Below are 15,938 nucleotides of genomic sequence, written 5' to 3'. Positions count from 1 at the left end.
ACAAAACTTATTATCTACAAACGACTTATCAGCCCCGAATCAAACAAAACTCTAGCAAAAATATCGTTTACAAGAAACGTACCGGTAATGACGTTATCATCAAGGACTGCTTCCTTTGTGTCCATTTTGAAGACTCTCGCATTAGTCTTCTTCCCTTCCTCGGCCTTCTTTGCAAACTTTGGACAGTTGGGCCGAATGTGCCCTTTCTCGTTGCAACCAAAACACGTTGCATCCTTCATTTTCTTGCAATCCACAGCCTTATGATCGGTGGACTTGCCAGATTCCACATCGCTTCTCCGAAGACTGGGATTTTGTTTCAAACCGACACCTCCCAAAGTGGTGTCTCCTACAAATCTTGCATCTGGGTTTCTCACCCGACTGATGATCACTTTTCCTAGACCCCGACCCTTTCCTGTGGTCGTTGTTCCCTCTATGTCGCTTTTCAGATCTTCGTGAGGTGTCATCCTCACGTTTTCGTTTGTTCTCCTCAGAGCTCTTCATAGCTCTCAATCTAACCACGTCTTGAGTGAGGGAGAGGGATAGATCTGCTACAGATCTAAATGTAGTGGGTCTTGAAGCTTTGACGCTGGCTTTAATCTCCGGTGCCAGACCCCCAATGAATCGAGCAATCCTACGCGGCTCCGGGGTCACCAAGTAAGGCACTAAGCGAGACAGCGTGTTGAACGTAGTAAGATACGCTTGGCAGTCGAGGTTCTTCATAACTAAGGATACAAAATCCGATTCGATTCGCTCGACCTCGTGCTGCGGACAGAAGTTCTCTTTAATCAGGGCCACAAACTGTTCCCATGACAAACCGTACAGTGTGGCCTTACCGGCAGCTTGTAGGAGTGACTTCCACCATGCTAACGCATCTCCTTTGAATGACTGGGACACGTACTTCACGACGTCCCTATCAGCACATCCGCTGATATCAACTACAGTGTCCATCTCGTCAATCCACGTCATGCAGTCGACGGCTCCTTTTTCCCCAGTGAAATCTCTGGGCTTGCAAGATACAAAGTATTTGTACGTACAGGACCTGCTGTACGTGTCATGCTTCAGCTCAATTTCCTGCTTTGGGACGCTGCTGTGGTTGGAGGAATGGTTATCATCCTCAACTTTCTTTGGCTCACTCTTTTTAGACGACGGCTTACTATGAGCCCCAGAATGAGTCTTAGCCTTGACATGCGTCACTGAGCGGGTTCTACTCTGAGTACCACTAGATTCTTTGAACTGCCTATCCATAGCCTTGGCGACAGCATTATCAATCAGTGCTTGCAATTCTGCACCGGTAACGTGAATCTTTGCATTATCTGAGCGTTCCCCAGAATGACTGTTGGTTTCTTCCGATTTGGCCATCGTAGCTTTAAGCTACAATAAAGGACAAGGTCTTATTTAGAACCTAACAGTATTATCGTTCTAGACGATTTATTAACCATGGTATCAAAAACCTTAGCAGTTAATTTAATAAATTTCATTCAGGCTCTTTTTAGCAATCAAGGAATGAAAATATATATACATTGGCACCATAGGCCTAGTCACAAGGACAATTACTAAATTATAAATTTAGATTTTTATAGGATTATAAATTGTATAATTAAACAAATAATCCTTTACTAGACAGAGAGTCATAAACCACAACTGTCTTTATATAACATAATTATGACCCGTAGGTATCAAGCCATTAATAGACTTGTGTACAGATATAATCTGTAGATATTTCTTTACTAGGCAGGGAGTCATAGACCACAACTGCCACTATATGACATAGTCATAACCCGTAGGTATCAAGCCATTAACAGACTTGTATACAGATAAAATCTGTAGAGAATTTATAAAAAGATGACATGTGTGATTTTACGAATCACGCTTAGTCAAGAATGTTAACATGTTCTCAGATGTTAACAGGGAGTTGAATCTTTTCAACCAGGTTTTACCATCAGGGCCAGGCCTGTTAATAAGGCATTCAAGCTAGGTTATACCTTACTAAGATTCTTATAAAATGGCAAATCAGATAAAAATTGATATTTTCCATTATTTTATTATTATTCATGCATATAAATAAAATGATAAATTCAAATTAACCATTTAAAGTTCCAATAAAATACCAGTACATAATTGCCCTAAACGGGACTTTGAAATAACATAACTAGCATGAATAACATGCCCGCGCAGGGGCTAACAAGTACAACAATAACAAAATAAAATAAAACAAACCCACGCAGGGGTTAACAGGATAACATACCCACACAGGGGTAGTGACAGATAGATATACCCACGCAGGGGTAGAGTACTGGAATAAATGTCCACGCAGGGACATGAGTACATGAAATGATAATTGAAGGATTCAACGATCCTTCTTGCTCTTACCCTTGAGCAAATCGAATACCTTCTTAAACATGCCACTGGTGCGTCGGCGATCCTCTCGCATATTGTGCTGAAACTCGCGTCGCATGCTATCAATCCCCTGCAGGATCTCCTGAACCTGCGGCGGCGACATCATAGGCGCCGGTGGTGGTGGCTGGTAGTGCTGCGGCTGCGGCGGCTGGTAAGGCTGCGGCTGCGGTGGCTGCTGGTAACCCGGAGGGTAACCAAAAGTAGATGGGCCAGCAGCCCAAGGGTCTCCAAGTGGACCACTAAGTGGGAGTGAGCTGAAGTTGGCAGCTTGCCAATAAGGGTCTCCCGTGTAGTCATAACCCTGAGGGAATACCTGCTCGAACGGGTTGAACTGAGCGGCACTAGCATAAGCCGGAATCGGCTCTCCAAAATTCTGCGGCGGCAGAGGCGGGATCGGAACAGAAGTAACCTCCGATACGGGATGCTGAGACTCCCCTGTCTCAGACTCCCCGGGTAGAGACGTGTAGCGGCTGCTACTAACACGTGGAGGGGTGCCTATGCGAATCCCTCCGCGCGTAGACATGCGCGCATTCCTCCTAGGCCTCTGAGGCGGAGGAGGTAAAACTGGCGGCGGCGGTGGTGACGGAGTGATCACGTCACGCCACAGGGCCTCAGATAGGTCCTGCGGTAGAGGCTGCTGCTGCTGGAGCTGCTGCTGCTGCGAGTGGTGCTGTGAGTGCACCGGCGAACCATGGAGCGATTGGAGCATCGGAGTACCATGGAGTGATTGAAGCATCGGAGAGTTGTGGCTAGGGGTGAAGTACCAATCATGCTGCTTAAACCTCTCCTGGAAGCTGTCCACACCATTAAATGGTGATCCTGTGTATGGCGACCCATCCGATATCTCAATCGGGTGGTTTGGTGTACCTGATGGAGGTAGCGAGGGGTCCGTCTCCTCGTCTACGTCCATCTCGTGACCACCAGAAAAGTGGTCCTCCTGTCCAAGTGGGTTATGGCCCACTGGCTCCTCCACAATAGCATTAGGGTTATATAAACCCTGGTAGACGGGCGCAGGATACTGGTGCGGTGACTGCTGTAACGGTATGTAGGATCCAAGCGAACCATGGGGCCCATTCTCTGAGTGGGGCCCAAACGAGTGGGGTAATGACGGAGAAGTGCTCGCGGAAACCGAATGCCTAGCAGGCTCGGCAAAAGACCTCCAAAGGTCGTTGGCGGCTGTGTTGTGTGTGGCGGATGGTGCTCGCCTATGTGAGGGACCAGCCTCATGATCGTGCGATGTATGAAATCCTCCACGACCTCTCATCCTTGGCGGCATCCTGATCCTGTCAAAAATCAAACAAGTTGCACAACATCCGGCATACTATGTAAGTAAAATTCTACTTGATGCTGAGGCCAGGTATTCTCATTTACAGAAATTAATTCTTGATTTATTATGGCTTCCGCTAAACATAGACATTATTTCGAAACTCACACTATTATTGTGAAAACTAACCTTTCTATCAAGAATGTTCTCAGGAAACTTCAAATGTCAGGTAGAATGGCAAAGTGGGTGATCAAGCTTATTATATATGACATTAAGTATGAACCAAGGACTGCCATCAAGTCCCAAGCTTTAGCTGACTTTGTGGCTGATTTCAGTAGTGATCTACAAAGGGAAGCTGAATTAGAAGTTCAACAACTTGAGAAGACCAAGGATCCTTAGACACTCTTCACGAATGGAGCTTCAAATGTTAAAGGAACTGGACAAAGCACACTACTAAAATCGCCACAGGGGGACATTATACCCCAATCCATTGCATGTGAATTCCAAACCACTAATCAAGAGGCAGAGTATGAGGCCTTGATAGCAGTTCTTACATTGTCAAAGGACAAAATCCTAAAGCTTTCAAAGTCAAAGAGACTGTGGAAACCACACTGGGGGCGGAGCACTATTCTCAAGGATCCTTAGAACAGGATACTATTGGCCTACTATGAAGATGTATGCTGTGGAATACACAAAGAAATGTGACGCTTGTCAAAGACACAGTAATATTCTACACCAACCAACATAACATCAGCATCCTCAGAAGAAGCTTTTGCTCAAAGTCAGAAAAAAGGAAATGGCCAGTTATCAACAAAGAATGGTTGGAGCATACAACAAGAATGTCAGGATTAGCAGATTTCAAGTTGGTGATTTTGTGCTAAGAAAAGCATTCCAGAACACTACAAATCCTTCTGATGGCAAGCTAGCACCAAAATGGGAAGACCCCTATCTAATTGAAGCTGAATCAGGAAAGGGGGCATATCATTTGTTAACAATGGATGGTGATCTCCTACCAAGAGCTTGGAATGCTGTTTATCTCAAAAAAAACTTTAAGTAAGAAGGATCAGGGATCCTCAGCGATACCGGTATTCTGATTAAGGATCCAGGATCCTCAAAGGATATATGATTCTACATTTGGTAACACATTACTTTCATTTTCATTCATTTTATACTTATTACTTATCATAAGTTAAAGATGTTAATCAGTTAACATCTATTTTCACAAAGTTTAAGCTTTTGCAGAGTTGTTATCATTTTACAGAAGATCAAAGTGGTTGGCCAACTCTCCAAAGTTTTGGGCTTGTCCCCAGTTTCGCCAGTAGCGCACGATGATCCTGGTGCAGTTCAAGGCAGTGCGACCAGTACTCGTTTTAGGGGCTGACAAATTCATTGTACCTGGCTGTACCCAGGATCCTACGTATAATGGTAGACGTACCATACATCCGTTGCTAAGGTTTCTAACGTTTTCACGTTAGCTAAGGTTTCGGCATTTTCATGTCGCTCAAGTTTGGATAGTCGCCAGTGAGGGCCATACTCCAGTTTACACAAGTTATATGGGCTTGACCCCAGTTTACATCCGTTTATATGGGCTTGACCCCAGTTTACATCCGTTTATTTGGGCTTGTCCCCAGTTTATTTGGGCTTGTCCCCAGTTTGTTGGGCTTGTCCCCAGTTACTAACTCTTATCTTATATTGGCTTAGTCCCAAGTTGTAACCTATTTCAGGTTTTTGGAGACAAACGACCAAGGATCCTTGATCCTTACTTTCCATTAAGGTTTGTCTTATGGTTATCCTGTTTATAATGATAAAGGTTAGGATCCTAACTTGGATTCTCAGGTATGATCCTTAACTATTTTGATTTTATTCATTATTCATTTGAGTAACCCTTATACTTTGACAACTGAACTTATGATCCTTAAAATATACTACTTTTCGGAACTTTTCGACTATAGGATATTTGATCCTGGATCATATCCTCAAATTCTTAAACTTAATTTGTTTAACTTTTCTTATTCAAACAAATGTATGTCACAACAATTGAAAACTAAAGGATACATAAGGATAGCAACACGGGAGATAGCCAAAAAGTTAAAGTTATTTTATTCTCAAAACATTAAACCTTTTATGGTTGTCAAAATTGCCAACCCACGTTTCTACCAGCAAAACGTGGCCCGTCCACATGGGTTGGCAAAGGGTGTCAAAATTATCCTTGTGTGATTTTTGACCAAAACAATATCAACTAAAAATTCATCAAATAACATCATCAAGGTTGATTTTAGTCCGTTTTTATATCATTCAAAAGTGGGTTTTGTGTTTTTGTCAAGAAATCTTCAATAAACACTCAAAAACTCACCAAAATTCACAACAAAGTACTTGGTTTTTAACAAGAAATCAGTCCTATGCTCTGATACCACTTGTAGGTCCCTGAAAGGATCCAAGAACAAGGTGATTTCAAGTTATCAAATGCATAAACACAGGTGCGGAATCCCTGATTTACACACAACCAAGCAAGAGCACAATCAATCAAGAACAACCAAATCACTCAAAAGATTCTCAATTGATTTAAACAGAGTATGAGTACATAATAACCAGAATAAGCTCCAAAACTCTCTCAAAATGCACTCTTTCAGAATGAATCCTAATCTGCTGTATTTATAGGTGATACAGCAGCGGAACACACGAAACTAAAACATATTACACGAAACAACCTGAAACAGGTACGATGTATATTTCGTGGTACATGTGCTTACACACGAAACATATATTGGCTAATATAAGAAACACTTATGTTTCGTGTTGTTATGTTTCATGTCCCATGGTTTGTGTGAGCATATACAATTCATAACCATATATTTCGTGTGAGTGTATACAATTCATAACCATATGTTTCGTGTGATTGTATATGTAATTTACACTAGCATGACATCATCATCATGATGTCATCGTCGTCACTTGCATCTCGTACGCTGAGTCGAACCAACAGAGGAATGCCGTCGACTTCGGTCGTGACTTGAACGGTCTCGAACGTCACTAGCGACATCCACACTAAGCGCATCAACAATTTTATGTGCTAAGATCTAGTTCTAGTAGCATGATCGAGAGCGAGAGATGTCACACCCCGAATTCCACGTGTCACCGGTGGGCCCGGTGTGGGGTACAGTGACGTAGTTGGCATCGTCATAGACAATCAACACAATATAATAATGCACAGCGGAAGCAGAATAGAAACATTTCAACTTTAATTAAAATGCAATAATAAATATCACAGTCGTTGAAATGGATCCACAGGCGGATCAATAAAACAGAAATAAATAGTTCAACAGATAAATGTCGTCCGAGTTTGCGAGACTATGGTGGACGCTCTCTAGGAAACAGCCAGCCTATTTCCGTATAGTACCTGCACTTAATCTTTTGGGAAAAATACGTCAGTTTACACTGGTAAATACAAATCAACCGACTCATTTTGAAAATGATTTAAAATTGATTTAAATGCACAAGGCATAAATATTTTTATTAACTTGGGATAATTATAAAATATAAACTTGTGAACGATTTACATGCACTTATATCTCTGGTGGCCCGGGATCTACTGTCCGGGCTAGAGATTTAATTGACACACCACATCAAAGAGTTATACACGACGGGTGTACGCCTACACCCCGTGCTCTGGTCGTGGCCATCTCGTAAGAAAATGCCAAGGATATCCGGGACATGGTCAATAACCCCCCAAAGCCTTTAAGTAAGACAAGACTGTTTAAACGAAATCACACAAGCTATTCAAGACTGTACACCCATAGGGCGCAGGACTTGTGCGCCCGATCAAGCGGTATTTTAAATACCGTACCCCAAGCCCGTATAGGGAAAATAAGTCAAAATGTATTTACCTGAGCAAGTATAAGTCACAAATGATAAGTGTTGATAGCTTTTACCGGGCTTCCTAATCTGGAACAAGGTTTATAATTAACCTATTAGATTCCTAACGGCCTTTTATTTAAGCCTAAGCTTTGACCGGTTAGTTTTAGGAATGATACGGTTTACGCACGATTAAGCGAAAGACCGGATAGAATGTGATTTAGACCCGACAAGTTTGAATACTTGTATAATATGGGTATACTAAATACATTCTGGATTTTGAAATAAAAATGATATCGTTTGACCCGTTTCGGTCAATTTACGCAAACTAGTTACGTAAACCGAACCGAACGCGAAAACGGCGATACGGGTAGGCCAATGATTCAAATGCAAGTTCCCTGATGTAATATGCTTAAAATATGATATCATATCAGTAAGTTATGTTCTATATTGCCCGGAATAATTTTAAACCCAATTTATGCCTTAAAAGGGCATTTTGGTCATTTAAAAGATAATAAAAGGATAAGATTTGAAATCTGAGTTGCGGGTCTGGTTCATACAGTAAATATACTTAATATAACATATTATATCAGTAGGGTATGACCCATATACCAAATATATCATTTAAAACCAAACTATGCACCGTAGGGGTAATTTAGTAATTTCACAAGGGCTAAAAATGCCAAAACTGGAACCTGAGTTCAAAATATCATACTTACTGTTATTATATGAAAATATGTGATTTACATCAGTAGGTATAAGTTTTATAGGTTTAAAACAAGTACAACGCTTACTATGCGCTTAAAATGCTAAAAATACGATTTAAGGGCGTTTTCGGGTTTTCAAATATAATCTGAGATTTTTATATTTCCAGAAGTCTTATAATAATTTATTCATCATACAAAATTAGTAGAAAAAGGTTTCGGGTCAAACGGATGTGTAAAACTCCTTTTATGGCTAAAACGGTCAAAACCGACATAAGCCGAAATGACTAGGTGATCTAGGATCCGTTCAGCCAAAAATTACTTAAAAATCATCAAAATTCCCAGAATATTATATAAAATCAGTTGGTAAAAAGTTTTGTACCAAAACGTGGCCAGAAACGGGTTCTACGCAAAAAGGGCCGTTTATGTAAATTTATAACATAGTTTACGCTAATGGCCATAACTCACAATCTGGACCACCAACTGATCCGAAACTTTCGGTGCAAGTTTATATAATAAAAATAAAGATTTCTATCCTTTCACTTTTCCAAAAATCCCGTTTCAAATCAAAAAGGGCAAAATAGTCAACTTTATGCATAAACCGGAAACAAGCATTCGAATAGGCTAAGCATAGACTCAATCAAAGAAAATTCCAGAAAGTTTAACTAAAATAAAAATAGTCAAAAATACTTTCCAAAACAGATCTTGAACATGCATGTACGAATCCGAATCGATAGTCTACGAAATAATCGTTTTACAAGACTTTCGGTTCCGATTCGTGGCTATACTATAGATTGTCGAGTTGATGATGATTAAAACACATTTATATATATATTACAAGTTATTCTCAATGATCAATCAGGTTGCATGTCATCTATATCATTAATCATGTCATTTTTCACAAAAATCACTTCTGTTGACTTTTTAGAAATAAGTTTGACTCGACATTAAGCATGCATGTGGTGGGAATCAGTTAGTAACCTTTAGAGGGTTTGTTTCCCACATAAATACCAATCTATAACAAGTTTCAATTCGAGAAATTACTGAAAGAAATCCGTTTAATCAGAAAGTCAAAGGTTATGAACACCCAGTTTGACTTTTATCAATAATCGTAACAAGAATGGATTAAAGAACGAATTGAATGCTTACAATGGTCCTAAAGATGTTTAGTGGACACTAGAAGTCGGCCTTGATGCTCAGATTATCTCCAGAGAAGCTTTGAGAGCTCTTGCAAGTCTTGGTGTTCTTGTTCACTATTGTAAATGTCAAGAAATGAGCTAAATTCGGATTTAAAGCTGAGATTCTGAGGTTTACTGTTGATGTAGGCATGCATGGCATGTTATTGGTGCAAGAGGAGGCAAGTTACAACTGTATCCAACTCAAATTCGGACTCAAATAGACCCAAAACCGAATTCTGGTCGCTGGCAGTCCCACGCGGCCCGCTTGGGCTTTCCCAGGCGGGTCGCCTGACCCTTGTTTCAGCCAAACAACTTTCCAATGTTGACAGCTTTGACCCCTGAACTTGCACGCGATGTTTCGGCTACTTTTCTCGACCCGTAAACCCCCAAACTTGGTTTTTAAGAACCTTGGGACTTTTACCAACATGGTAATGCCCTCGGATAACTTTGCGCTCAACCGAAAAGCCCTGAATTCGACGTTGACGCTTTTAGTCCCTTAAGTACGGTTTTGGCCATAACTTTCTCATACGTTGACGAAACTTCATGAAATTTTTACCACATATTCTAGTGAGTATATTTTAGCTATACAAAGCTTCGGGTCTGCCAAAAGTTCACTCAGAGGTATAAATTAAACATGTTGACACTTTTGGCCCCTATAGTTTGAAATACTTCACTTTTGTGCAATTTCCGCGTCGTATGATCCATGAACCATCCGTTAAAGGTTATAAACATTATGTGGGGTTATCATAGAGTCTATTTATCCATTGTTGACGCTTTGGACCCTTACGTTCCATAGTTTTCACCGTTTGTCACTTTTAGTCCCTCTAAGGTATGTTTCCACATAACGGAACCTTATGACACGTGTCAAGACATTATTGGACGAAATTTTCCGAGGTGTTACAAGAGAGATGGACTTGGTCACCGAAATTCGCTTGAGATGGTGGAGACGAACGCAATCATATATGAGGGGGTGGTTGGCCAGCACAGGTGGGCTTCATTTTTAGGATGAGTGGTCAGCCAGAGTTATTTTGTTTCTAGCGATGATGGTTAAAAGGGGGAGAGAGGATGGGGTATGTGCCAGTTGAGGATTGGATAGGGGGTGTGTATGTGTGGTTTTTTTCATCTTAATACACAAACAGTCCCTCAATATCGGAAAGTTACGTAGTTAGTTCTTTTAAGTTAAATGACTCTGAAAGTTAGGTAGTTAGTTCTTTGAATTTAAATGATTGAGCAACTTAACAAAAAAATTAATGAAAGTTGATGTTAATACCCAAAGGTATTACAAAATTGAAACCTAGAATCCTGAAACTATTACTCGAAAATCTTAGTACCCAAAAGAGTTATTTTTAGTAAACCACAAGGACTATTTGTGTAATGAACCCAAAACTGATTGTTTAATATGATTTGCACAAGTTTTCTCCATTCAGGTTTCGAATTTTATTTTTTCATACCAAAGTAAATTAGACGGATGATGATACGGTAAAGTTATTTATTTATAAACAACTATTTTATTAATATCTATGGGGTTTTAAGCTCATAAACAAAATGTTAATTTTATAGAATTTATTCACATTTTATAAGTTTCATTCATTTGGAAAATTAGTATCAATAATATATATATATATATATATATATAAATAAAAGGTGGTTATATTGTGAAAACAATGAAAATATGTTTATGAATAAGGATGATTTTTTAGAATATTAATGTTACTTTAAAGAATAAATGAATTGTTGATGTGATAGACGGTATGTATATAATCTAATTATTTCGTCATATTTAATTTGTTGTAAGAGAATGAAACCCTAAATAGCAAAATTACAATAATATCATCTTGACACGAAAATCATTTTCTTCCACTGTTGAGAATAGAAGAATCATGCATCAAGTTATGCAATGGCAGCCCTTTTTGGTGCCTTGTCCTTACGACTTCTCTTTCTCATGTTCACCGTCACATGTTTCTTGGGCATTTTTTCGGGGACTTTATCCATTTCCTTGCTTCTACATTCGTTGCTGCAGAAGGCCATATCCCTACCAATAACAAATACATAAGTTTTGAATGTCTGAAAAATCTTGAAACAACTATTTATGGGACAAAGTGGATCGTTTACATGTATATATAGATGTCGACCATGTTTCCGATAAACTTTTTGCAAGCAAAACAATGTTTGAAGGATTCAATAACGACTATTGGGACAGACGAAGCAGAAGTTTTATGATTCATAGTGTTGACATGCTGCGTGGATGGTCGGTCACAAGTGTTTACCGGTGAAACTGGTTGGATCTTGGTAACATTCTTTTTGTTGGTGGAATGAACGACTGACATATTTCCTGGTTTGAACTGCCTAAAACAAACTAAACAAGATGAATGTAATTTAATCAACAAAAATAAACATTGTTAAATTTGTACCTGCAGATGCTACTGAGTGTTGTACTCGATTGGCGAGAGAGATTTAGATCGTTGAGATGGAAGGATGGTGGTATGTGATATATATAGCTCGGAAAAGTTATGAATTAATTACTCGTTAGGGAGATATAAAAATTTCAATTTAAAATGGGCGTAATTAATCTGTCTCTTTAATTAATTCTCCCATAAATTAAACCAATTTTCTCTTTAAACTTCCATAGTAAAATTAGCTGGAACGAATTAAAAGCTGTGAAGCATTTGTAAGTCGTCTAGAGATTGTAATTACATAACGGTATAGGATTATATACAAACACGTATCTTTGTACAAACTATAAGAAAACCAACAGTTTAATGACATGTGTCCTCAATTAAAAAGTTGATTTAAGGGTATTTTGAACTTTTTATACCCTTTTATTTATATCTAATTAAAAACAATAATTAAATTATCCCTAAATTCATGCAAGATTAATTCAAATCCTAATCTCCTAATCTATTCTTCATCCTCGAATCAGCACCGTAATCATCATCATCAGCATTGTAATCAACATCATCAGCATCACCGTAATCAGCATCATCGTCAACACCGTAGTCAGCATATCGTCAACATCAGCACCTTAATCAGCATTGTAACACCATCATCAGCACATCCGCTGTAACATCCCACACCACCACCGTCAACACATCCCGTACTTAGCATAACACTGTAATCAACACATTAATCAGCACAATTTCATGTTTTTTTTTAATTTTGTAAACAACAGATACTATTACATAACTAGCACATTTTCATTTTTTTTTTAATTTTATAAACAACACATATTGTTACATACTAGCACAATTTCATGTTTTTGTTTTAATTTTGTAAATAGCACATACTATTAGATAACTAGTAGAAAACAAGTTTATTCCAAATAGGCTCCCAATAACAACACAAAAGGAAAAAATAACATATAAGAATTACACAACAAAATAAGAACTTACGTATAAATTTAAAGTCAACACAATACATTTTTCATATTAGCACAATTATAAAACACATTTTTTTCAACTTTTTTAAAAGTCACTTTAATAAATAAAAAAGTATATATCAATATGGTACTCATATTAAAGATTAAAAAATACTTGATTTTTTGGTAGAATTTTTTCAAAAATAATGAATTGTATAAAAGTTATTTTAGTTTAAAAAACTTGGTGGAATTAGTATTTAATGGGAAATGGCTAAATGACTAAAATACCCCTAACTTGATAGTATTAATTATTAATTATAAGGGTTTTATTTGTAATCAATACCAACCCTTGATTTAAACTATCAATGACTCAGATCTGTTCTTACAGTTCTTACAGTTAACACTGTTTGTACAGGACATCAACTCATTACATAACATCAAACTATAAGCATATAAACAGTTATATTATATCGATATGTTTTACAGTTGTACTATATATTTTATCAACACTAAGGTTAGGGATGGCAATCGAACATGAACCCGATGGGTAAACTCGAAACATGACATATTTGGGACGGGTTTAGGATTAGTTTTATTTTTTTCACGGGTTTGAGATATGGCGATATGCTCTCTTGCCCGATAAGTGTACCCGTTTATCTCATTCTATGCTTGATATATATATATATATATATATATATATATATATATATATATATATATATATATATAGGGAGGGGCTCATGCGAGAACCACCCTTATTGTGAGAACCGCGAGAACCAATGTGAACACAACCTAAAATAGCTAAAAAAACCTAACCCCCACCCACCCCCCCCCCCCCAAAAAAAAAAAAAAAAACCTAACCCCCCCCCCCAAAGCTAAATGCTAAAAACTAAAACCCCCAAAAAACCTAAAAAAACCTAACCCCCCCCCCAAACCTAAACCCCCCCACCCCTCCCCCCAAGCTAAAATGCTAAAAACTAAACCCCCAAAAAATCTTAAAAAAATCAAAAAAAAAATCTAAATTTTTGATCAAGGTAACAGAAAATTCACCGAATGAAATACACATTCTTTTTGTAATCTTTTGGTGTAACTATTATGGAATATCTAGATTGTCAATTTTTTATCTTGTGCTAACAATCGCCAAAAATTGGCATACACTAAATTTGTCATTGGTGTGCGTATAGCGTGATATGATTTTATTAATATTTTAAGTCCGTTTTACGCATTAGTCAAGTTTTAAATTTATAAAACACAATATTATACTAACACTAAACACACACTTGGGCAAGTGCACCCATCGCGAGCGTAGTATAGTGTTGGTAAGATACCGAGGTCGTCCAAGGACACAAGAGCTTTTAATACTGGTTTATCGTCAACGTCTAATCAATCTAAATTTTTGAAAAGAGTTTTTTAAACATGAAAATAAAACTAAAAATTAAAAGATAAATAAAATGAAAAACAAATAGATAAGATAGAATCACTTGGATCCAACTCATCTTTAATGTACCCTTTGATGATTTTCGCACTTTCGGACTTTTTAAGAGATTATCTTAGTTATAGTAGTAGGCCCCTCTTTTGAAGGAGACGTTACCCTCAACCCAGTGGTTTGAGTCAACAGGGATACAATCCCAAAGGGTCGGAATATTGAAAGATAATTAAGTAAGTTATTAATGCGAAAAGTGGTAGGCCCCTCTTTTGAAGGCGACGTTACCCTCGGCTAAGTGGTTTGAGTCAGCAAGGATACAATCCCAAGAAGCCGGTTTAATGTTTTAATAGTAGTTTACATATGAGGGGTTCCAGCTATTCGCACCCCCGCCATCCAATACCTTTGGGGCATTGAAGGAGGTCCTAGTAACTTTGAACCAAGTCCTCGCAGGATCTATACACTGAACGAGGCAAGAACTTTACCAAACCACCCCCTTCTAGGCAGTTAACGTGCTTTATATAGATCGTAAAGACACGAATGAGCAAATCAATGGCATCATCAAGAAATGGTTAGGAAAGTTCACTTTCAACATAAGAAACTAGTTATCAAAGTCATTAATACAAACCCAATTAAAAGTGCCGAAATATTAAAAATCAAAAGTAATACATTAAAGACTTGTCTTCACCAAGTGATGTAAGAGATTAGCCAAACATGGCCTTTGATTGACAAGAACTCTTATGATCAATCTTGGATGCCGAAACTACTACACACTCTAAATATGAAAGATGGATGATGGTGGTGGGTGTTGGTGTTGTAGTGGTGGTGGAGTGGTGGCAAAGTGGGAGAGAAGTGGTTTGCCAAGGGATGCCTTTGAAGTGAACCAAGCACCCCTATTTGTAGCCAGAACAAAGCCCCGGCCACGGCCCCGTGTCCACTGGGCACGGCCCATGGCCAGTCTTCTTCTCTTCCTTCATTAATTGCATTTGACAGCAGAGGGCCCCACACGACCCCGTGGCCTCTAGACACGACCCCGTGGTCAACTCTTCACTGTACTATTAAGATTCTACAAATCTAAGAGTTGACCACGCCCCATTGTGAGCTGGGCACGGCCCCGTGGTGGGCGTAGAAGCTTCTACAGGCTTTGTCTTTTTGTGTCAGGGCTGACCACGCCCCATGCCTGGCTGGGCACGGCCCCGTGGTCAGTTTCTGTTCTCTTGTTTTTGTCTTGGGAGATGCTGCTGAGGGGTCGGGCATGTCATGTTATTCCTTCTTCTTGTAATTATGTTGGTTTTTGGCAGCTTATTTGTCCCTTTTGTTCTTTTAAGCTCATTTTGTTTTGTAAATTCAAAAGGAAGAAAGAAACGCGCTTTTATCAACATTAGTACTAAAAAGGGTTGGTTTTATACCTCAATTGATGTAATTTATATGTTGCATTTTGTACACATCAGTCATCTATGCATCTGGGTATTCTTTGTATACATTTAGGTATGATATTTTATATATATATTATAGTTATTTAATGTGTTTATATACTTATAATGCTAAATATAATTGATTAGTAGCTACCCGATAGATATCCAATGGGTAATATTTTTAGATTACCAGGATTATCCAAAACCTGCAGTATACCCGATACTCGACGGGTATTTACCCTATAGAACCTCGATGGGTTTTATGATAGGATTATGACAAGCTTATCTAACTGGGTTTGGGGTTGGGATAACCTAAACCCATCCCAAACCCGACCTGTTGCCATCCCTAA

General features: G+C 38.7%; 1 protein-coding gene across 1 annotated transcript; it reads right to left on the bottom strand.

Annotated features, from left to right (window-relative positions):
* Positions 1-11,152: 11,152 nt before the first annotated feature.
* LOC110896924 (FCS-Like Zinc finger 2-like) lies at positions 11,153-11,735 on the bottom strand. The gene is made up of 2 exons (XM_022143943.2): positions 11,508-11,735; positions 11,153-11,427 (listed from the first exon to the last, which is right to left on the bottom strand). Exons 1-2 carry the CDS (start codon positions 11,720-11,722, stop codon positions 11,286-11,288), a joined length of 357 nt encoding a protein of 118 aa, XP_021999635.1. The 5' UTR covers positions 11,723-11,735; the 3' UTR covers positions 11,153-11,285.
* Between the last annotated feature and the right edge of the window lie 4,203 nt (positions 11,736-15,938).

This window comes from Helianthus annuus, chromosome 10 (genome assembly GCF_002127325.2).
Source record: "Helianthus annuus cultivar XRQ/B chromosome 10, HanXRQr2.0-SUNRISE, whole genome shotgun sequence".
In the NCBI taxonomy this organism is placed as follows: Eukaryota; Viridiplantae; Streptophyta; class Magnoliopsida; order Asterales; family Asteraceae; genus Helianthus; species Helianthus annuus.
Note: the sequence above shows the minus strand (reverse complement) of the source record. Positions and strands in the feature narration are given on the sequence as shown.

What these genes read in the sequence shown, in the direction of transcription:
- LOC110896924 (XM_022143943.2), bottom strand. Translation starts at nt 11,722, where the DNA reads ATGTCAGTCGTTCATTCCACCAACAAAAAGAATGTTACCAAGATCCAA. An exon ending in GTCGACATCTATATATACAT is followed by an intron (nt 11,428 to 11,507) that starts GTAAACGATCCA and finishes TGTTATTGGTAG; the next exon opens with GGATATGGCCTTCTGCAGCA.